This window comes from Pteronotus mesoamericanus, unplaced genomic scaffold (genome assembly GCF_021234165.1).
Source record: "Pteronotus mesoamericanus isolate MK-2021 breed Mesoamerican mustached bat unplaced genomic scaffold, CSHL_Meso_final contig_24, whole genome shotgun sequence".
Classification (NCBI taxonomy): domain Eukaryota; kingdom Metazoa; phylum Chordata; class Mammalia; order Chiroptera; family Mormoopidae; genus Pteronotus; species Pteronotus mesoamericanus.
The window spans coordinates 6,634,185-6,658,428 of NW_026555100.1; the positions used below are offsets into that span (position 1 = coordinate 6,634,185).

General features: G+C 37.3%; 1 protein-coding gene across 1 annotated transcript in view; it reads left to right on the forward strand.

Moving 5' to 3' along the window:
* The window catches only part of MICU1 (mitochondrial calcium uptake 1), a 225,486-nt gene that overhangs the window by 124,463 nt on the left and 76,779 nt on the right, over positions 1-24,244 (forward strand). The window contains exon 7 of the mRNA XM_054572634.1: positions 21,189-21,271. Within this exon, the coding sequence (XP_054428609.1) occupies positions 21,189-21,271 (83 nt within the window). The remainder of the gene's footprint in view (positions 1-21,188; positions 21,272-24,244) is intronic.

The window sequence follows — 24,244 nt, forward strand, 5'->3', positions numbered from 1 at the left end:
GGTTTTAATTTGCTTTTCTCTGATGATTAGTGACATTGAGCATCTTTTCATATGCCTATTGGCCATCTGTATGTCCTCTTTGGAGAAATATCTATTCAGGTCCTTTGCCCATTTTGGAATTGGATTGTTTGGGTTTTTTGGTGTTGAGTTTTATACTTTTTTAAAAAAATTTTAGACATTAACCCCTTACCAGGTGTATCATTGATGAATATGTTCTCCCATTCAGTAGGTTGTCTTTTCATTTTGTCGATGGTTTCCTTTGCTGTGCAAAATGTTTTCATTTGATGTAGTCCTATAGGTTTATTTTTTTCTTTGTTTCCCTTGCTCAAGGCGATATGTTAGGGGAAACATTGCTGTAAGAAATGTCCAACATTTTACTGCCCATGTTTTCTTCTAGGATTTTTATGGTTTCAAGTCTAACATTTAAGTCTTTAATCTATTTTGAGTTTATTCTTGTGTATGATGTAAGAAGGTGGTCTAGTTTCACTTTTTTGCACATCTGTCCAATTTTCCCAACACCATTTATTGAATAAGCTATTATTAACCCATTGTATGTTTTTGCCTGCTTTGTCAAATACTAATTGATCATAAAGGCATGGATTTATTTCTGGGCTCTCTATTCTGTTTCATTGGTGTATAGCCATTTTTAATGACAGTACCATGCTGTTTTGATTAGTATGGCCTTGTAGTATAGTTTGATATCAGGTAGTGTGATTCCTCTAACTTTGTTCTTCTTTCTCAAGATTGCTGTGGCTATGTGTGTTCTTTTGTGGTTCCACGTACATTTTCAGAATATTTGTCCTAGTTCAGTGAACTACACCATTGGTATCTTGATAGGAACTGCACTGAATCTCTAAATTGCTTTGGGTAGAAGGGACATTTTAATGATGTTAATTCTGTCCATGAACACAGTATATGCTTCCACTCATTTCTCTCTTCTTCAGTTTCTTTCTTCAGTGCCTTACAATTTTCCAAGTACATGTCTTTTGCATCCTTGGTTAAATTTATTCCTAGATATTTAATCCTTTTTTTTTTTATTTGCAAAGGGATTATTTTTTTTTTAAGATTTTACTTATTTATTTTTCAAGAGGGGAAGAGAGAGAGAAATAGAGGGAGAGAAACGTCAATGTGTGGTTGCATTTCACACAACCCCTGCTAGGGACCTGGCCCACAACCCAGGCATGTGCCCTACACTGGAAATCGAACCAGCGACCCTTCGATTCACAGGCCTGCACTCAATTTACTGAGCCATACCAACTAAGGCTATATTTTATTCTTTTTGATGCAATTTTAGGTGAGATTTGTTTTCTTAGATTTCCTTTTAGATATCATTATTAGTATATAAAAATGCAACTGACTTCTGGATAATTATTTTGTATTGGGCTGTTTACTGAATTCATTTATCAGTTCTAGTAGATTTTTGGTGAAATCTTTAGAGTTCTCTATATACAGTATTATGTCATCTGCAAAAAATGACAGTTTTACTTCTTTCTTTCCAATTTGGGTGCCTTTTATTTCTTCTCTGATTGCTGTGGCTAGGACTTCCAGTATTATATTGAATAAGAATGGTGAAAGCAGACATACCTGTCTTGTTCTCGATCTTAAGGGAACACTTACTTGTGTTTTTGCCCATTGAATATGATGCTGGATGTGGGTTTGTCACACATGGTCTTTATTATGTTGAGGTATGTTCCCTTTATTCCCACTCTGCTGAGAGGTTTTATCATAAATGGGTGTTGAATTTTATCAATGCTTTTTCTGCATTGATTGATACGATGATGTGATTTTTATGCTTCATTTTGTTTTTATGGTGTTTCATGTTACTGATTTACAGATATTGTACCACCCTTGCAACACAGGAATAAATCTCATTTGATCATGGTGTATGATCTTTTTAATGTATTGGTGGATCCAGATTGCTAATATTTTGTTGACGATTTTAGCATCTGTGTTCATGAGGGATATTGGCCTATAATTTTTTTTTGTAGTGTCTTCATCTGGTTTTGCAATTAGGAAAATGCTGGCCTCATAAAATGATCTTTGGAGTCCTCCCTGTCCTGAATTTTTTGGAGTAGTTGACAAGGATGGGTATTAGTTGTCCTTTGAATGTTTGGAAAAATTCACCTGTGAAGCTACCCAGTCCAAAACTTTTGTTTTTTGGTGTTTTGTTGTTTGTTTGTTGTTTTACTGCTTCAATTTCACTAGTTGTAACCTGTGGTATTCAGATTTTCTGATTATTCCTGGTTCAGTGTTGGAAGATTGTATGTTTTAGGAATTTATCCCTTTTGTTCAGATTGTCCAATTTGTTGGCATATAGTTGTTCATAATATTTTCTTACAATCCCTTGTATTTCTATGGTGTCAGTTGTTACTTCTCCTCTTTCATTTCTGATTTTATTTATTTGGGTCCTCTCTTTTTTCCTGATGAGTTCGATCAAAGGTCTGTCAATCTTGTTTATCTTTTGTGTTGTATTTCTAGACTCTATTTTGTTTATTTCTGCTTTGCTCTTTATTATTTCCTTCCCTTGACTCCTTTTGAGCTTTGCATGTTGTTCTTTTTCTAGTTCCTTTAAGTATAAAGTTAGATTGTTTATCTGAGATTTTTTTCATGTTTCTTGAGGAAGACCTGTTGTGCTATGAATTTATCTCTTAGGATTGCTTTCCCTGTGTCCCAAGAGTTTGGGTTGTGTGTTCTCATTTTCATTTGTTTTGAAGTATCTTTTCATTTCTTCCTTGGTCTCATTGTTAACACATTCATTTTTTAGTAACATGTTATTTAACCTTAATATCTTTGTGCGTTTTCTGTCTTTTCTGGTGATTAATTTCTATTTTCATGCCATTATCACCAGAAGAGATACTTGGTATGATCTCAGTCTTCTTAAATTTATTGAGACTTGTTTTGTGTTCTAACATGTAGTCTATTCTAGAAAATGTCCTGTGCACACTTGAAAAGAATGTATATTCTGCTGCTTTGGGATGAACTGCTCTGACACTATCAATTCTATCAGATCTACTGTTTCATTTAAAGCCACTGTTCTGGTTGGTTGGTTGGTTGGTTGGTTGGTTGGTTGGTTGGTTTTAACCCACACAGTATTGACCCTGGCAGTTATTTTAATGAAAAGTTGTGCTGGTTCTATATATGCTGTGGCTGCGTAAAAATTGGCATTTATTGGTTCACAAAAAGCAATATTACTTTTGTTAAAAATGCATTTTGTAAAAACTTAGTGACACATTTTGGTTGATAATTCTTTCGTTTGAAGAGTGAATATTAACATTTCAACTTTTTAATAAACATTTACTTTAATTGGAGGATAAACATATATTCACACATACACAGGATCTATTTCCTTTAGTTTTATTTCTTACTACATAACTTAAAAGACATTAATGCTTTAATGTTCCTAAACATCTAGAAATAAAAACACCTTGGTGTCCTTTGGTTTTTAGACTAGAGACATTTATTTTACTAGAATATCTGGAGATTTTTCTATGTATTTTTGTGTACCTATTTTTGAAACCCTTTCATAAACTTTTATTATAAAAAATAATTCTTCAACTTTTTTCCATGGATGACTTCCCCCCAAACTTTGATTTGCTTCTTTCTTTTAAAAATTATTATATTAGATTGTTTATTTATCATTAAAAATTTTTTTACATCATGTTTATTCTATTACAGTTGTCTCAGTTTTTCCCCCTTTGCCCTCCTCCACCCATCCGACCCCCCCCCCCCCCCCACAGTCAACTCTCACTCTTGTCATCCATGTCCATGGGGCATTCATACATGTTCTTTGTTTAGTCCCTTCTCCTCCTTTGCACCATTGTCCTCCTTCCCCCATCCTCACTGGTCACTTTCAGTCTGCTCCATGTTTCCTTGCCTGTTGTTTATTTTGTTCATTAATTTTGATGAATAGAATCCACTTATAGGTGAGATCCTATGGTATTTGTCTTTCACTGAATGGCTTATTTCACAATAAGAAATAATTTCATAATATTTCATATTTCATAATCTTATTTAATAATATTGTTATTCTTATTTCATAATATTGCTTATTTCATAATATTCTTCAGTCCCATCCATGTCGTCACAAAAGGTAAGAGTTCCTTCCTTCTTTCTTTTCTTTTTTAATGCAGATTGATTTTCTTTCTTTATTTTTTTAAATATCAAGATCCATTACAGAATATTAAAAAATTTAAATCCATTATAAAGTCTCAGCAATTAAAACATGACACCGGCACAGAAATAATCAAGTAGATCAATGAAATAAAATGAGCATTCTAGAAACAAATGTATATATCTGTCTAACAATGTAATATATGATTAAGTTGATATTTCAAATCAATGGGGGAAATAAGGCTTATTCAACAAATAAGGTGCATGGACCACTATTACTTGAAATAAAACACATATAGAGCCCTATTTCTCACATTATACAAGAAATATTCAGGTGAGTTAAAAATCAATATGTAAAATCTAAGGAGTTTTAGGAGAAAATTCAAAATAATATTTTTCTTACCCTGAAGTAACATATTCAAACCCAGAAGCTATAAAGTAAAATATTCACAATATGACTATATTAAACATTTAAGACTATACAGTAATATACATATATAAAAAAGTTAAAGGACAAGTAATAGAATAGGAAAGTATTTGCAACACATCTAAAAAAGGGTTAATAGTTTTGTTTGGTTTTTTTAGGGAACAAATTCCATAAACATTTATTCTAAAAAATGGATAAAGAATACCAAAAGGTCATTTAAAGCTTTTTAAAAATAATAGAAGTAGGCAAGAAATATACAAAAACAGGTTTAACTTCAACAAATAATAAAGGAACAATTAAAATAACATCATTGTCACAATCAGATTAATGAATATTAAAAATATTGGTAATATCAAGTATTGGCAACTGTGGAAGGAACGGGGTATTCATAGACTCCTTTTCTTCATCTTCTTAAAGCAGTCTCTTTAGTGTATCTTGCAATGCTGGTTTGCTAGAAGTATATTCTTTTAGCCTTCTTTTGTCAGGGAAACTCCTTACTTCGCCTTCCATTTTAATTGAGAGGCTTGCTGGGTAGAGCAGTCTTGGTTGCAGTCCTTTGTGTTTCATGACTTGGAATATTTCTTGTCATTCCCTTCTGGCTTATAGTGTTTCTGTTGCTAGCCGTACTGGGGCTCCCTTATATGTTCCTACCTCTTTCTCCCTTGCTTCCTTTAGGATTGTCTCTTTGTCTTTGCTATTTACCATTGTAATTATGATGTGTCCTGAAGTGGGCCTTATTGGGTTCCTCTTGAATGGGACCCTCTGTGCTTCCTGGACTTGCGTGACTTTTTCTCTCCTCCAATTAGGGAAGTCCTCCATCATTACTTTTTCAAACAGGTTCTCTATCCCTTGCTCCTCTTCTCTTTCTTATATGGATATAAGAAAAGAGAAGAATATCTTTCTAATATCCATATAATAACATTTATGGATATGGATATTATTACATTTCAGGTTGTCCTGCATTGCCCTAATCACCTCTTCATTCTTTCTGAGTCTTTTTTCATTTTCTTGTTCTTTCTGGGAGCTGTTTTCTACCGTGTCCTCCAGCTCAGTGATTCAGTCCTCTGCCTCATCTAGCCTGCTTTTGATTCCTTCTACTGTGTTCTTCAATTCAGAAATTGCATTCTTCATTTCCTCTTGTCTCTTATTGATAGTTTCTATGTCCTTTTTCATGCTGATATAGTATGCAGTAAGTTCCTCATAGTTTCCCTGTAGTTTTTGGTAATTCTCTCAGAACTCACTGAGCTCACTGAGCTTCCTTAGAACCATTGTTTGGAACTCAATATCTGATAGTTGACTTGCCTGTATTTCATTTAGTTCTCTTTCTGGGGATTCCTCCTTTCCCTTCGACTGGGGGTTGTTTCTTTGTCTTCCCATTATTTGTGAGACTCTTCTCTTTCTTGCTTCTTTTTTTTTTTTTTTAATCCCCGGGGTGTCAATTAATGAAACTTTTTAGGAGCTATTTTTTTCTTCTCTAAATATGCCTATTTTAATGAAAGAAACATAAGATTTCCCTAAGCGATCTCATTTGTCCCATACAGAATAATCTTGTGTAGTTTTCCTCATCACCTTAGTGTCTATCTTTTTAGTTCACCAGAGGGAAAAAAGTCAGGGGAAAAAAAAAAGATTTCCTGACTTTGTGGTGTGAACTTCTGTGGTAGGAGACAGCTTTTTTTTTTTCTCTCTCTGGATCTGCCTCTGATGATGTCAGATGTTGACCCTGTCTGACCTTAGGCAGTCTGTTCAAGGCTTCCAGGAATCTACTGTCCGTGGCTGTCTCCTTCAGCTGTTAATCTAGGAAAAGGCACTGTTTCTTTGTTGACTTTCTGTCTGGAAGCTCTATCCACTGCTGTCAGCTTGGTGTTAAAATTTCCTGCTGTGACTGTATTACTATCAGTCTCTCTTTATGTCCATCAAAATTTGTTTTATAAATTTAGGTGCTCCAGTGTTGAATGCAAAAATGTCACAAGGGTTATATCCTCTTGTTGGATTGTTCTGTTTATCATTGATTGTGTCCTTCTTTGTCTCTTACTATAGCCTGTGTTTTAAAGTCTATTTTGTCATATACAAATATTGGTACGCCTGGCCCCTGTTGTGTTTTCTTTTTTTTCTTTCCATTTACATGAAATCTTTTTCCATCCATTTACTTTTAGTCTGTGTGTATCTTTCATTCTGAGGTAGGTCTCTTGTAGAGAGCCTACTTTTTTCTTATCCATTCAGCTACCCTGTGTCTTTTGATTGGAGCATTTAAGCCATTTATATTTTAAGTGATTATTTATAGATAATTATTTATCTCCATTTATGCTCTGAAGTATGTTCCTCTGAATCTTCCCCTCCTCTTCCTCCTTTTCCCTTCCTCTTCCTTCCCCTCTTTTCTTCCTCCTCCTTCCCCTCTTCCCTCATTTCATCGTCCTCCCCCTCACCCTTCCCCTTTTTCTTCCCTTTTAACATTTCTTATAATACTAGTTTGGTGGTAACAAATTCCTTTAGTTCTCTCTTGTCTAGGAAGTTCTTTATTTCTTTTTCACTTTTAAATGATAGCCTTGCTGGGTAAGGTAGCCTTGATTATAGCTCCTTCGTTTTCATCACTTTAAATATTTCAGGCCAATCCCTTCTGGCCTGAAATGTTTCTGTTGAGAAATCAGCTGACAGTCTTATGGGACCACTCTTGTAACTGTTTTCCTCTTGCTGCTTTTTAGATTCTCTCTTTGGCCCTGACTGGTGTGCCTCAGTGGATTGTGTGCTGGCCTGCGAACCAAAGGGTCGTTGGTTCAATTCCCAGGCACTGCACATGCCTGGGTTGTGGGCCAGGTCCCCAGTAGTTGGTACGTGAAAAGCAACCACACATTAATGTTTCTCTCCCTCTCTTTCTCCCTCCCTTCCCCTCTCTCTAGAATGTAAATAAATAAAATCTTTAAAAAAGAAAAGATTCTCTCTTTGTCTTTAACCTTGCCATTTTAATGATGATGGGCTCTTTGGATTCATCTTGTTTGGGACTCTATACTTCCTGGACTTGTATGTCTTTTTCCTTTACCAGGTTAGGGAAGTTTTTAGTTGTTACTTTCTCAAATAGGTTTTGATCCCTTGCTTGCTCTCTCTTCTCTCTCTGGTACCCCTATAATGCAGTTGTTATTAAGCTCCATGCTGTCCCAAAGTTCCCTTAAACTATTTTAATGTTTTGTTATTTTTTTCTTCTTATTTGGTACTCATCTTGGTTTTTTTCTCTTACCGTATCTTCCATATCACTGACCTGATCCTCTGCTTCATCCAACCTACTGTTTATTCCTTGTAGTATATTCTTCATTTCAGATATTCTGTTCCTTTTTTACTGGTTCTTTTTTATAGTGTCTGTGTCCTTTTTCACGCTGTTGTAGTTTTCACTAAGTTCCTGTAGCATCTTTATAACTTTTTTTTTTTACCCTATATCTGATAAATTGCTTGCCTCCATTTCATTTAGCCTTTTTTTTTTTTTTTTTGGAGATATTTTTGTTTTTTCATTTGGAGCATGTTTCTTTTTCTTCCCATTTTGGTTGCCTCTTTGTGTTTGTTTATATATGTATTAGGTAGATCTGCTATGACTCCCAGTCTTGGTAGAGTGACCTTATGTAGTAGATATCCCTTGGGACTCAGTAGTAAAGTCTTACTGATTTTACTGGGTGTTCCAAGACTGATCCTTGTGTGGATAATGTGGGACCTTCTGTTGTAATTGAGTCTTGATTGCTATTGGTTCATTTATGCATCATGTCAACCCTCAGGCTGGCTGACTGTGAGGATCAGCCCTGACCACAGTATATAAGCTGCTGTGAAGTTGGTGACCCCATGAAGCAGAAATTGCCTCAGCAGGGTATGGCAGCTGCCAAGACCTCCAGTTGGATGTGCCAGTTGTGAAGCTAATTGAATCCTACTCTGATGTTGTCTGAAGCTAACCACTGGTGTTTTGGTTCCGGGGCTTCTTAAGAGGGACTCTGGTGGAGACCAGTGTCAGAAGCTGCCTGTGATTGGCCCTAGACAACCTGTTTGTAGTTACAAAGCATCCACAGTTTGTGGCTACCTCTGTTGGGCCTGGGTGTGCATGGGAAGGACCAAACTGAGCACCAATGCTGGCTTTTAAACAGCACCAGGCCCAAGGGCAGGTCCCTTAAAGTCCCAAGGCACCACAAGATCCACCTCCACCTGCCTTTGCCTGCCTGCAGCCTGTTAGGCTCAATCATTGAAAGAGCCTCTGGTGGTACTCGAGTTGCATGAGGTCGGTTCTCAGGGAGTTACCAGGTAGCGGCAATTGCTGTTTATCAGATTGACGCAGGTTCTAACTTAGTGTCAGTGCTGGGTCTGAGACCACTCAGCAAGTGTCCCAGGGTACACCAAGTCTAGCTGCTACCTGCCGCATTCTCACGCACCTTTGTCGTGGGGTAGAGTCTCAGGGAATTGTCAGGGTGATGTCAGCAGAGGTTATTAGACCCAGACAGACCTAGATACGGTCATGTGAAGGGAGGGCTCTGCAAAATGGCCACAAAACTCAGTCTGTTCCAGATCCTGCCAGGAGCCAGATCTCAGCAGGGTGGGGCTGCTGGGAACTGGGAGGAAGGGGCCAGTGGATCTCCTGTGAGGGGGAGGTGTTGGTCAAGCTTAGGGGGAGATGGGGAAGATGGAGGGAGTGGCCCCCACCCCAGAGCCAGGGTAAAGAAGCCACTAGGAGTTGGAGACGTAAGACTGCCGGGAGTCTGGGGAGTGGGGCTGGCAAATCTCCAGTGAGAGGGAGGCACCAGTAAGATTCATGGGAAAAATGAAAGGAATCTGTCCCCCCGCCCCAAAGCCACACAACTCGGTCACTGGTATCTCCTGAGTCTGCCCAGTCCTCTACACCCTGGCCCAAGCAGCTGACTCCTCAGCAGGGCACAAGTTCCACAAGGTAGGGCAACAGGGAGTTGAAAGGGTAGGGCTACTGCATTTCCCCAGGCTAATGCCATGAGGAGGGGAGTGCTCCACCCTTGGCACAGGGATTTTGGTGGCTGTCCCTTCAGCAGCCCAGAGCCACAAACCCCATTTTCCCCTCACACAACTCTAGTCAATTCTACCCTCCCTTTATGGGAGCTCAGGATGAGTGGCTATGAATGGGATTTTGTGCATTGGCCCTTTAAAAGGGCACCTCTGTCTCTAGCAGACTCCTGTCTGTTCCTGGCAGACACAATTGCCACTGATTTTTACAGCCAAATGTTAAGTGGATGCTTCTTTCCTGCTTTGGAGCTCTGAGTTAGGAGCCCACCTTGGAGCTGAGACTACACTCTTCTCACAGGGAACTTTGCAGCTGAGATACCCCTCCAGAATCTCAGCTACTGCCTGTGGGATCAGGACCAGCAGTATGCATCTCCACCCTGTCTCAGTCTCAATATGGCTTCTTTTGTAAATCCTTATTTATGAGACTTCTTTTCTGCTAGTCTTTAATTGGTTATTCATGTTGATTGCTCTGTATTTTAGTTATACTTCCAGTTTGGTCCTGGGAGGAAATTAGTGTAGCTTCCCCCTATACTACCATCTTGGATCTCCTCTAAATATCTTGAAGTAGGAGCTCTGTCATACGATTTTGTATCCCCAAAATACCTGACACTATCCTACTAATAGTAGTCATTCTAAAAGTATTTGGGTGAAAAGATATTTGAGATATGGCTTCTCTGAGATTCTTTTAGGTAGAAAGGAGACCTAGTCCATCTCCATATTCCCTATGATGTCAAATGGGCCTCAATTTAACTTGCTACTATAGTCTTTCCTTCATTGTCCTAGAACAGGCGATAGAAACTTGCCCAGATTCCAACCTCCTAATACTCTTCTAACTTCTGTCACATCCTCAGGCTCTACCCTGTCTTGTTTTTGTTCTGTTGATGGTTGGGATGGCTTTGTAGGAATTCAGCCCTCACTAATTGATGATGATTAAAGATCTTTGTTTATGGTCTGTGAGCCCCATTTTTTACATTGTTTGCCTCTTAGAAACTGGACTGGAGTCAAATGTATTGGTCCATCTGTATAGCTTACCTTTGCCTAAAATCCATAATCTAACAGGGTCTGGTTATGCCTAGGCTTCATAATGTGTTGCTATTCCTGGAACCACTTTAGAAAATTCTTATTTGTTATGCTAGGGAGTTGAAGAGTACAAAAGGAAATGAAGGCAAGAAATCGAGGTTTTTGATGGAAAGGTTTGCCTAATCACTGCCCCTTCTAGAGAAGATATTCAGCACAGTATCTGGCATGTAATAACTGTTCCATGGTTTGTTTGGGGTTTTTTTGTTTTTTTGTTTTTTGGGTGTGTTGTTTTTTGTTTTTTGTTTTGCTAAATAAATATCCAAGAATTCTTCCAGAGTTATTTTAGTTACATACTAAAATTCTATGTTGCTACAAATACCCTTTATCTCCTGCCTAGTATTAAAAGTTTTAAAATAGCATTCACTGTGTATATATATATGCATGATGAAAAGTAGGAAATTATTATAATAGCTAATTTTTTCTATTTGGACACTAAACTGAAAAACTAAATAAATTTTGGGTGAATGCCACACCTAGTCACATGTAAAGAGAGTCCTTCAATTTAGTGAAGATTAACAAATACCCAAGCTCTTTATTGAAGCAATAATTCTGAGAATCTATCCTGTAAGTTGTACCTTGGCAGAAGGTGTCACTTCGGCTATTATTGAGCACATGGAGTGGAATGAAACCTCTTAGAATGAAATGAAAGTCAAGCAGATGATTATTTTTTTTAGATCTGTGAAGACAGAGGTGGGGGTATGTCATACAAGTATATGTCATTTGGGCATAAAAATAGTAACATGCATTTGAAGAAAATAAATTCCCAAAGTAGAATGTGACCTTATTGCAAGGGTAAAGCACTGGCATTCCTTTTAGAATCTCCTAGGAACTCTTGGGGAATCTAAGCTTTTTGACATCTCTGGCATTGAATACTCTTCCTGTGGCACAACTGTCAACAGTGCAAGGAAGAGAAATTTCAATGAAAGACTGTTCCTGGCAGCTCTCTGAAGGTCATTAGTAACTGAGGATGTGATACAGCTCAAGACAGGTTATGCACTATTAACTAGAAACATTAGCTATTTCTTTCTTCAGATGTGAAATTATAATTCCCCCCCCCTTTTTTTTTTTTTTAAGAATCAGGACTGAAATGTATTTTCTGGAAAATGGAAATAAAAACAGCATTACTTAGAAGGGCTAGTGTACGTGAAACCTTTGCTAAAGGAATTCAGAAAAATTTCAGTGTTCTTATGAAGCATATAAACTCAGGTTCTTGACATATAGTGTTTTATATTATTTAGAAAACTTTGCCAACTGACATTAAATAAATATATCATACTGATAGGCAATAAAGAATAGAACCCTCTTTGTAGCCATTGTAGAGTCTATGTGTAATGATAATAAGCTCATAGTAACTGTCTTATGCAGTTTCTTTCTTAAGATCTTCAAGTAAAAGCAAGACCAAGTCACTCTGAATTTCAAATTCTAAGAATATGCACTCAATTTCTCAGCGTTTTTTTCTAATGGTTAGAATTGTTAGAGTAGAAACATAGGCCTTCTAACCAAATCCTTCTAATCAGTGCTGTTAGGAATAGGAACCTGACTATTCCTCACTCCCCTCCTGTTTTAATGGAATCCTGGCTGCCCTGTGACCAGTCAATCACAGAGTATGTGTGTGTTTAAGCATCATGGCTCTACCTTGCATCGGGGCAGCTTTACCACCTAGCTCTTGCCTTGAAGTTATACTAGCTTAGCTACAGTTAAACTTAGGCTTAGTCGTCAAAACTACTAATACATAAGGTGAATGAAGTCTTTCCTAAACTTAGATCACTCTCAGAGGTTTAAAGGACTCCAAGAAACTGGAATAAATGTTAGAGTTGATTACCACTTTTAAAGAGGCAATTATATTTTTCTTCTCTCATTTGACTGCCAAATCTATAGTGTACTAAAACAACTTTTACATCAGAATCAGCTATTGGAATGACACAAATTTAATTGCCTATAGAGTACTGGTGAGATCATAAATTATTGGCATACTATTTTAGAATCTTGACAGTGGTTATCAAACACTTTCATAAGTGCTTACTCTTAGACTCAGCAATTCCATTTATACAATAGGTTAATAAATTGATTGTATATATAATGATGCTAATGACCAAAAAATAAATTGGAAAGAATTCAAATATCAAATAGATGGCTGAACAAATTATTGGCTTGGCCAAAAAGTCCGTATTTTTTTTTTCTGTAAAATTAAAGACAATTTTTCATTTTCACCATTAACTTTATTGATTTGGATATTTTGAGTGTGTCCACTATCTCCTGCTGTTGGCTTCCAGTGGGTAGAGGCCAATGGTGCTGCTAAATATCTTTCAATGCACAAGACAGCATCACAGTAAAGAATTATTTGGCAAAAACGTCAGTAGTACCAAGAAACTTTGCAAACAACTTTTGATATGTTCAGTCAGTCATAACATCTTCTCCATACACTGCACAAATCTTATTTTTGCATTTCAGTTGCATTTTTACCTTTCTTGAAATAATAAAGCATAACACACCAAAGATGTTGCATATTTTCTTCCATCTTCAATATTAAAATGGCTACACAAAAACTCACCAATTTTGATGTTTTTTTAAATGAACCAATGGGACAGCTGTCACAGTCCAATCTAACAAAATTGTTTCAATCAGCTTCCTGTTTGACATGGTATCCTTCTTATAAAGAATGATTCTGCTCTGTGGATGGTATCAGCTTCTTCTATCATTGAGCTAATTCAGATCTACAAAGTCAGCTTTTTGTTAAGTTACCAAATGGACATCTGTATTTGTCTCTCTTCATCCTTCACTCCAAAAAGCAAAAGTACCTTCCTTTCACAACAAAACATATTTAGACTTTAAAAAACCTTAATCTTCAGACTAAATTATAAATGACCAATACATCTCATAATAATTCTAAAACATTTTAAAGAAGATTCTTATAAATCCATAAGAGTCCCTAAATGGTGAGGTTCCTGCAGTGAATGTGGTAGTAGTGTAATAAAATCCTTAAAAGAATTATGACCTACTGTTGAAATCCCAGAAGCTTCTTTAAATATGAATGGAGACTGAGAAGCAGGTTCACCAGAGCTAGGGTCCCACTTACTGATGTCACTAAGATGACAGAGTAGGAGACTTTGGCCTCCATTCCACCACAGTGATCAACAGTTAGACAGCAATCTGGGTACAAAAGCAGCTCTGAGAGATCTGGAGTTCACTTTAGAAACTTCACCAACACAGTGGAACAAAAAAACAAGAATAACCACACAAAAGGGGAAGTAAAAATAGCTCCATTTGCCTGCCATCATCCTATCCCCAAAGGCATTATTGCTCAGTGGCAAGAGGGCACTCCACATCTAGAAAGAGTTCCCCTTGCTAGAAGAATAGAGTGAACAACCAGCTTCTTCAGCCTTTCAGAGCACCACAAAAAGAACTTGGTTTGGTTTCACCCCAGCAAAACTGCAACTTAACAGAGACAGCTGGGAATAAAAAAGAAAAGCAGGGGATACCAATATCAGCCAAACAATGGGGTCAACTGAGATTCCCAGTGACCTGCTCTGTAGAAGACCTCAAGCAGCTTTTACCACTAAGGAAACCAAAGGCCAGCATAGCCACTGTCACCCCCCTGCAAATTTCACCTGTTTTTGCCCCAACTATTTGTATTCAGTGAACCTCCCCACCCTGCCTGGGACCCAGCCCAGCCGCCAGCCCAAGCCGCCGAGGCTGAACAAATGCAAGACTCTATCTAGCACAGACCCTTGCAGCTGTTTCCCACTGCTGTACAAGCACGCAGGGCTAACCTCTCTAGTTGTGCTCTTGCACACCATCGGCATGATACCTGTCACTGGCCTCCATTGCTATGCGCACACCCATGGCAAGATCCTATAGTCATGGAAGTGCACACCAGTAGCCAAGTACACTATAGCTGCTTGTGGGCCCAGATTTGTCCCTGTCTCCTGTCACTGGTTTGTACTACTAGCACCTGCAGCTGCCCTCTCCAGCTGTCCACCTCCATGCTGCTGGTCTGTTCCCCAGCCTCCACTACCATGCACTCACCTGTGGGGAAACTGTGCAGCCACAGGAGGACAAAGCCAGATTAGGATACTACAAGAAAAAGCCACAGGCTGTGACCCTGATGATATATTTGTAAAAATTCTCAGCAGCATATTAAGCAAACCAAATTCAGCAGCGCATTAAAAGACACCTACACATCCCTGGATGGTGTGGTACAGTGGATTGAGCATCCACCTGCGAATCAAAAGGTCACTGGTTCAATTCCCAGTCAGAGCACATGTCTGGGTTGTGGGACAGGTCCCCAATTGGGGGCGATGTTTTTCTCCCTTCTCCCTCTCTCCCTTCTTTCTAAAATAAAATCTTTAAAAAATAAATAATTACAAGGCTCATACACCATGATCAAGTGAGAATTATCCCTGGAATGCAAGGATGGTTTAACATATGCAAATCATTGTTATACACCGCGTTAATAAAATAAAAGACAAAAATTGTGACAATCTCAATAGAAAAGAAAAATTATTTGACAAAATTAAGCATCCCTTTATGATAAAAATACAACAAATTGAGGACAAAAGGAACATAGCTCAACATAATAAAGGCCATCTGTAACAAACTCGCAGCTAACATCTTAACCTTAAAAGGTTAAAAGCATTTCCCTAAGATCAGGAAAAAGACCAGGCTGCCCACTCTCACTCTTCTTCAGCATAGTACTGAAAAGTACTGACCAGAGCAATTATGCAATATTTCCATAAAGATTTATCTTTCCCTTTGGTTCTTCCATCTACATCTTGGTCAGCAAGTGATATATAAAAGCACATATACATACATGTATATATGCAGAGGAGCTGTAGTCTATGATGATGAAAATTGATCTACTGTTGCTTAAGTGTGTTTAAAATAGTTCTTATGTTTTCATTTTGTATAGCTCCCTTCTTTGGAAGCTGAGTCATCCCAAGGAAATGCTATAGGACAACTACAACACATTATACCAGGGGAACTTTTCCCTGGAGGACATTTGGTCCTGTCCAAAACATCTAGAAACATTTGTTCCATGCCAAAAGGTCTTTGATATTCAGTCCTGTCCAAAATATCCACACCTAGAATTATCCCTGGCTTCAAAGAGCCTATAATACTTATTTCTACTTTTGGTTTACAGGATTCATACATAAAAAGTACTATTATGTTTTATTGGTCCAATAATTGTGCTGTGGCTGTATTGCCAATAACAACCCTTCTGGCTTTAGTAGCCTAGCTCGTAATGGCACATGGGGTAAGGTAGATGGGTCAGCCTGGACTGAATATCTGTGGACATTTTGGACAAAATCATATGTCTGCTAACTGAAATTTTTTCCTCCGCTGTGTGAAGTACAGAAAGATTTTTTCCAGACTCTGCCTCACCATCATACTTCGAAGAATTCAGAAAAATTGAGGGAGGAGCACTTTTTGAAATCTAATCTTCAAAGTTTCTCTCCCCCTTTCCCTAGGCCTAATGTGACATAGAAAGCAATATACTGAAGCACTCATATAAGAATAGTGCTACTACATTAGTCTGCAAAGAAGCAGTCCTGTTATTTCTAGGAAGGATAACTCATTCCAGAATTAACTATATTTAGGATACTGTATTTATGGTAGGCATTGACCATCTGGAAGTACCCCAGAGGAGGACTATTAGGATGTGAAAGTTCTGGAAGTAAGCTCTGAGAAACCTTAGTAGATATATGAGAATACATTTTTTATGTATTTAGAGAGCTATCAGGTAAGTGAGGGACCAGATATACTTTTTATTTCTCTAGGAAATTAAACTATAACAATTTGTAAGAGCTGCACAGGATTAGATTTGAGCTCTACATGAGGGAAAAAAAACTCAATTAATATTGCCAACTACGGTTAGACCTCAGAAGTGAAGACCTTCCTCTCCAATATAATCAAAGGCTATGTGACCATCCTTACAAATTCAGTAGTGAGGCTGACCATTGAATAGAGACTCATTATGTTCTAAATATTTTCCTAACTTAGAGTTTTCTGATACTGCATATTAATTACCTCATTTGTCCTGCAGCATCATTTTAAAACAAGAATGGTGCAGGTAGGAATTCTGTGGCGGGAGAAGCTAACCAACAGAAAATAAGACATTTGTTTAGAATCTAACCTATTTAATTTTTTGTTCATTCTGTCAGTACTATCAAGAATTTAAGACAGAATTAGAGAACTAGTCTGTGCATTTTCAAAGAACAATACAAAGGCGATGAAAACCTTGAGACAGCTAGTGTTGTTGCTATCTGATTATTTGACTTACTACGCATAGAAAAAAGGTTCTTTTTTCTTTTTGTAAAGCAAAGTAGAAAAATCTGTGCTTTGAAGAATGGTCTAGAGTTATTGTTATTGTTATTGTTAATGATAGAATAATATAAAATTGGATATTTAACTACAATAGACCCTAATGTATCTCCATTTCCTAGTAGCAAAGATAGTCATGGAATTCTGAGTAAAAGCTGCATAGTAATGAACTTTTCATAGAATCTTATTGTTTTAGTCCATTCTAACATATATTAAGATCATTTTGGAAATCGTGTAGAAGTAGATCATGCTGTTAACATGAGGAACGGAAAGCTTCACTGTTCACTCTATAAGTAGCCTGGGATTCAAAAGAATTTCTTTCTCAGTTGAATTCCTTTCAACCTATTTCTACCTTTCTATGGAAATAGGTTGTGAGTTAACATAAACACAAGCTATCTTAAAGTTTCCTAGAAAAGCTGGATTTCAAAATTATTCTGAAACCTACATTTAAGAGGAAACAGGGAAGTACAAGAGAATTGTCTAGCAGCATATTCCTCTGGAGTATATTTCACTTAAAGCAAGCTGGGTTTTTGTTTGTGTATCTTAAATACTTTGACATGATCAGCAGATGAAGACTGAATAGGCCGAGAGAACTACAGTGGGAAGAGGGAACTTCCGTGATAGACCAGTAAAGCCTCAATGAGAAGGTGCAAGTTTGCTGCCTAGACTTGCCTTATCAGTGACCCCAGTGAGCGCATGCAGACTCAGCCTCTAGAATGTCAGCACATGTACTTTAATAAACACTTTGAGTAGCTTCACATAAAACAAATACTCTGTCTGAAAGTAGCTAAGCCAGGATAAAAAGATACAAAAACCTCAGGCAGTACAGGGTGTGCTTTGTTTGGTAAACTGAATTTTATCTTAGTTGTAAGAGGACACAGAACTATGATTTGCTAGAGTTACTCATTCAGTCATTTAAATGATACAGGCACATACCTTCATGGAACTCACAGGACTGTAATAAACAATTATGATAAAGCTGAAATTTTAAGCACTCCGTAACATCTCTAATCGGAGATAAGAATGGAAATGACACATTAATTCATGTGTGACAGCCTATTGACTGGCTCTTGTCAAATTTTTCCCTATTTCTATTCATTTGGACTGCATTCCTCCTGATGTTTTGATGCCACCTCCTCTGTCACTGCTTCCTGTTTTCTTTCAGCTGCATTCTACCCCTTCTTCACCCTTCTCCTCAACCCTCGGTTCTCCTTGGGCAACTTCATTTCAGAATCTTTGCAATTCACCACACTTATGCTAAGGGCTCTTAGCTTTTACCACCCTCTTCTAAGCTTAGATCCAAATTTCCAGCTAACTATTTCCTGAACATTTCATTTGAATATGCTGTTGACCCCTTGAATCCAGCAGATCTTATCTGAACTAATTTTATTTCTTAAATCTTCTATAACTTTTGTATCTCTTGGTTAATAACATGCAAGCTGCCCAGGAGCCCAAGCCAGTCAGGCTGTCGTCCCTCACTCTCAACTCATCGCAGTTAATTAATCATTAAGCTGTATAATTTCTGCCTTGTTATTTCAAATTTGATTCCTCTTCTCCATTACCACTGCCATCATCTCAATTCATATTTTTAACATTTATAAGACCTTCAGTGATCTTCTATGCAGCTGGTTCTTGTGTTCCAACACATCCTTCACACTGTAGCCAGAGAAGTCCTTTATAAATGTCTGTTTGATTGTGTCACTCCTCTACTTAAAACTTTCAATGGCTTCATATCGTTTGCAGTTGTTACAATCTCAAGTGTCTACAAGGATTAGGCAAGAAATGTACATGAGTGAAGCGGGCCAGGTGTGACACAGTAGGGGAGAATAGGAGAGTGCATTCCTGTCTAAAAAAAAAATGTATATTCAGAATTTTTAAAAATATTTGACAATCTTATCTGAGAATTTAATGTTGTCTATAGGTCTCCAGTTAGTGCAGCCAAGTCTAAACTACTGAGCATGGCATATGCAGTGTTTTTTTGAGATCAGGTAGTTTTTGAGATGAGCAACTCGGGACTCTCAGCTGTTACAGAAACTGATGTAACCAGTGAGTCATGTTTGTTGTTTAGTTTCTAGGTCAAAACATATCAGAGTAAAGAGTGTGTGTTTGCTACTGTGAGTACCACTGTCTTCATATTGGAGGCCATGGAGCATAATGAAAAGTTTATGGGCTTTAGAGTCTACATTGACCTAGGCTCACTTGCCAGTTCTGTCCCATATTAGCTGTATGATTTTGAGCTAGCCATTTAATGGCTTTGAACCCCAGTTTCCTCCTCTAATTAAAAAATAAAGAAATAAAAACTTGAAGGATGGAGAGTACAGTATCAGATAATCAACAGCTTTAAATTTTCCAGCTCAGTGGTTGGCACATAGTAACTTTTCAGCAAAATGTAGCATCCAGGCAGAAAGGAAAAATTTAAGAAGTGGCAATAAATAATAAAAAAAGAAATTCAACTCCTCCTGCTACATTCTTAGCAATTATACTTGTGGACTAAAGAAGAGCTAACCAGCCCTTCTGGCTGGTGTGGCTCAGTGGCTTGACTGCTGGCCTGTGAGCCACTTGGCCACTGGTTTGATTCCCAGTCAGGGCACACACCTGGGTTGCAGGCCAGGTCCCTAGTAGGGGGTACACAAGAGGCAACCACACACTGATGTTTCTCTCGCTCTCTTTCTCCTTCCCTTCCCCTCTGTCTAAAAATAAATAGATAAAATTTTTTTTTTTTAAAGAAGAAAAAGGAGGAGAGCTAACCAGTTGGAGGCCATTTTCAAGGGAGGCAGGCAGTTGAAAGCATAGGCACATGATTTACCCATGCAACTATGGCTACTGAGCTGAAAGTGGAATTTAAGCCTGTAAGTTCAATTTACTGTTAACAAATTCTTGAGCAAGGTGGGAATATGGACTTTCTACAGCTATGCATGACATACTATGCCCTTTTTAAATTTTTTTGTCTACATATAATCTTTACTTTTTTTTAGTAAAAGTTATACTAGCTAAAATTTTAATTCAGTAGTATTAGGTTAGTTATTTTGGTTTGTTCTCTACAGCTATATAATTTTGAAACACCAAAGGAAGGAAGTAAACTACTTAATTTCCTTTACCAAAACATTTAGCATGGTAAGAAAGGAGGGCTGTTATATTTATACATGTATCTTATTCTAATGCATAAGTATATTAATTATGTTTTGATCGATCTAGGAACAATAAGAAAGTCCAAGTGCTTTCATCACTCACTTAAGGGAAAAAGAATATACAGTCTCCTCGAGCTTTGCATTTTTTATTTTGTTTTTTAAACTTCAGCTCAGTTTTAGCATTTAACTATACTCAGTAATTTTTATACCCAACTAACATGGTTGATATAGGGGGCTGAACAGCTCACAATATGCTGTTCTGCCTTACCACAGAGCTATAGTCATAATGGGTAAACTAGTGCAGATAATAATAACCTATTGACAGAGTGACATCCACTGAACTCCTGATTGTATTTAAAATAAAAAGACTAGACAGAACAAAGGGGAAACCCAGCTTGTTTTTAAAAAAGTAAGACAAAGACTTAAGAGTGTCACCTTCTTTGCAGCAATGTGTCTCACCCAGACGGATTTTCATGCCCAGGTAAATAATACTATATTTAAGCAACAGAGCAACAACATTAGTGTTGTACAACTAAAGAGGATGGTGTCTAAGAGAGCAAAGCAGAAGTATTTAAGAGAGTATTGAAACACAACGATAGACAAATGCTATTTTTTTAATCCTCACCTGAGACTATGTTTTTATTGATTTTTGAGAGAAAGGGAAGAGGGAAGGAGAGATAGAGAAGCATCGATGTGAGATAGAAAGAAACATCCAGTTGGTTGCCTCTTGTATGCGCCCCAACTAAGGAACAAACTCACAACCTAGGTATGTGTCCTGACTGGGGATTGAACCCACAACCTTTCGGTGTACAGGATGACACTCCACCAACTGAGCCGCCCAACCAGGGCGACAAATGCCATCTTTACTGAACGTAGTAAAATTCTCTCTTGATTTTAAGCAGTATTGTGAAAAGGTTGATCTAGATAAATATGGTAGTATTCTGTGACTTGGTATTACATTTTAGTGTTTATCTGTTTTTCTAAAAGGGTTGTTTTGTGGCAGGTTGGTTTTATTTTGTGGGGTTTTGTTGTTTTTTTTTTGGTCAGTGTCATCTAATTTCTTTTTTTCCTTCCTCTCTCTCTTCTTCCTGTCCTCCTGTCCTTACTTTCTTCCTTTGTATTTGCAGCTCCTCAGAGAAATTTTGAAATTGCCTTCAAGATGTTTGACTTGAATGGAGATGGAGAAGTAGACATGGAGGAGTTTGAACAGGCAAGTTGTCCTGGACCGTTCCTTTAAATACATTCATATTTAATCCATTTTCATGTGCTTGGAGTTACTTTGGCCTTGGTCAGTGTGCTCAGATGCTATCCAATTTTTTAAGTACCTAATGTATCATTTTTCAAAATTATTCACTTTTAACGTGGGGCTTTCTTGTTTTCACTGTAAACATAAGGAATTTTTTTAGCATATGATTAAGGTCAAGCTTGCTCTGATTTTTCAATATGAATTAAACTATAATGCTGAGAGGCTAAGTTATGGATATTCAATCCATATTCAGCCAACATTTATCAGACAGCTCCTTTGTGCCAAACAGTTTCAGAATACAAGGATGAATGATAAGAGATGCACAGATACAAATATTTCAAAATACCTAGAGACATTTATTCAAATTTGCACCCTGTGTCTATTATACATTCTTAAATATACACAGTCTACTTAGAATTAGCATTATACCACCTCACATAAAATGTAGAAACTTTGCAATCATATAGTTCCATTTACTACTTCTCCATTCTTTCTGCTATAGTTGTCCTACGTATTACGTCTGCATACAGTAGTCCTCCGTTATCCATGGGAGAAGCATCCCAAGAACCCTAGTGGATTCCTGATACTTTGGATGATAGCAAATATATATACTGTGTTATTTCCTAAACATAGGTACACTTTGCAGCTTCTCTTTGGCATATCCAAATTGTCAGCATCTCTATTCTGGTGCTATGGGGCCATTATTAAATAAAATAAGAGGTTCTTGAACACAAGCATGGTGATGCCATGACAGTCGATATGATAATTGGGATGGCTACTAAGTGACTAATGGGGTGGGTATCAGATATTACATGGATATGCTGGACAAAGGGATGACTGACATCCCAAGCGGGATGGAGCAAGATGGCGAGAGACTTCATCACACTACCCAGAATGACACATAACTTAAAAATATGAATTGTTTATTTCTGGAATTTTTTACTTAATATTTTTGGCCCATGATTGACTGAGTATAACGGAAACCATGGAAAGCGAAACCATGGAAAGTGAAACCACAGATAAGGGGGGAATAGTGTACATTATAAATCCCATAAAACATTATAATTTTTGCTTTCATAGTCATATTTTTTAAAGAAAATAAGAGCAATAATAGTCTGTTAATGTTCATTCACCTATTTTCCATTTCTGATGACTTTCCTTCCCTCCTGAATATCCTGGTTTCCATCTGGTATCCCTTCAGTTGGAAAATTTTTCTTTAGCATTTCTTCTAGTGCACATCTGTTGGTGATGAATGAATTTATATCTCATTACTTTTGGAAGAAAATTCTAGATATAGATGTAAACTGTAAACAAGATGTAAACAAGATCTCACTTGTTTAATTCTGATTCCTACTAATGAATAGTCACTGGTTATTTGAATCATTGTTCCCCTATGTAATATGTAATTTTTCTCTCTCTGCTTTCCAGATTATTTTTATTTTTGTTTTCTAGAAATTTGATTATGATGAGTCTCAGTGTGGTTTTCTTATTATTTTTTTAATCTTTTCTCCATACTTATCTGACTGTGTGATTTCTATTGATTTATCTTCATATTAGCTGACTCTTCAGTCATAGAATCTCTGCTGTTAAACAATCCAGTAGATTTTTATCTCAGATGTTGCATTATTTTAGTTCTAGAACTCCCATGTCATTTCTATATAGTTTTCTTTCTCATCTGAAATGTCCCATCTTTTCCTTAGTACAAGCATATTTTATATCCTTGAGTACTATTATAGTAACTGCTTTAAAATCTTTGTTTGCTAATTGCTAACATCTGTGTCATCTAGTGAATGATCTCCATTGATTGCCTTTTCTCTTGAGAATGAGTCAAATTTCCCTGTTTCCTCATGAGTCAAGTAATTTTGGATTGTAGTCTGGATATTATGAATGTCATGCCATAGACTGTGGATTTGGTTATATTCATCTAAAGGGAATTAGTGTTTTGTTTTGTTGTAGGAGGCTGTTAGCTTAACTGGATTTAGCTGGAGTTTATACATAGAATTTGGGGCTCCCTTCTTTGGATTTCTCCTTTCCAGGATTTCCCCCTCTCTTTCCAATAGTTATAGTTGCTACAAAATCTGTCCTCTGGTTTTTCAAGCCAGAACATCTGAGGACACCAATCCTTTTGATGCAGATTGGGACTTCCTTCAGGCTGAAAGTCACATGAAGTGGGAAACTCACCCAGTGCTGTGTTACCTTCTTCTGAGTCTCAGCTCCTCTTCAATATCTGCCCATGGTCAGTCTCTAGTGCCTTCAATTAGTTGTTTGATTTATTTTGCCCATAGTGCATTATTGTCATCTGAGGAAGGATTGGCCTGAAAGGAGCTACTCATCCATTAGTAGACGCAGATTAAGGCTGGTTTAGTATTAAATGCCAAAAGAGGGCTTCAGACAGTCCTAAGAAGCAAGAAGGGGAGAAATAAAAGTGGGAGAGGGAGAGAAGGAAGGGATAAAGAGAAAGGAAATATAAAAAGGGAAAAAAATGTGGTTTTGAAATAGCCTAAGAAATTACTTAGGGTACCCCCTCAGGAGCAAAATTGTCATGACCTCACTACAGCTTTTACAGACACTAAACTTTAGGTTTGAATTTAGGGCCTATGGGTCTTACTTTTGGCATTGTTGTTGACATGCTGAATGATTTGGGGCAGTCACTTCACCATTGTGTTCGCTTGTCGGAGAAGGGAATGTTAATTTCATCTAATGTGATCCCTTGATAATTGGCCTTGTTAACCTGATGCAACTTATAATGTTGATCACAGGGAAGCTTGATGTAAAAACTCTTTTAGAAGAAAATCAAAAAAGTAATTATAAGGAGGCTTATAAGTGAATGGCTCTCAGAAGTTTCGCTATTTCATCTTTCTACATTTTACTTCCTTGGGAAATATTACAATTTATTAAGTTGAAAGTGCACCAGGCTTTGCTCTGATTTCCCAGGTA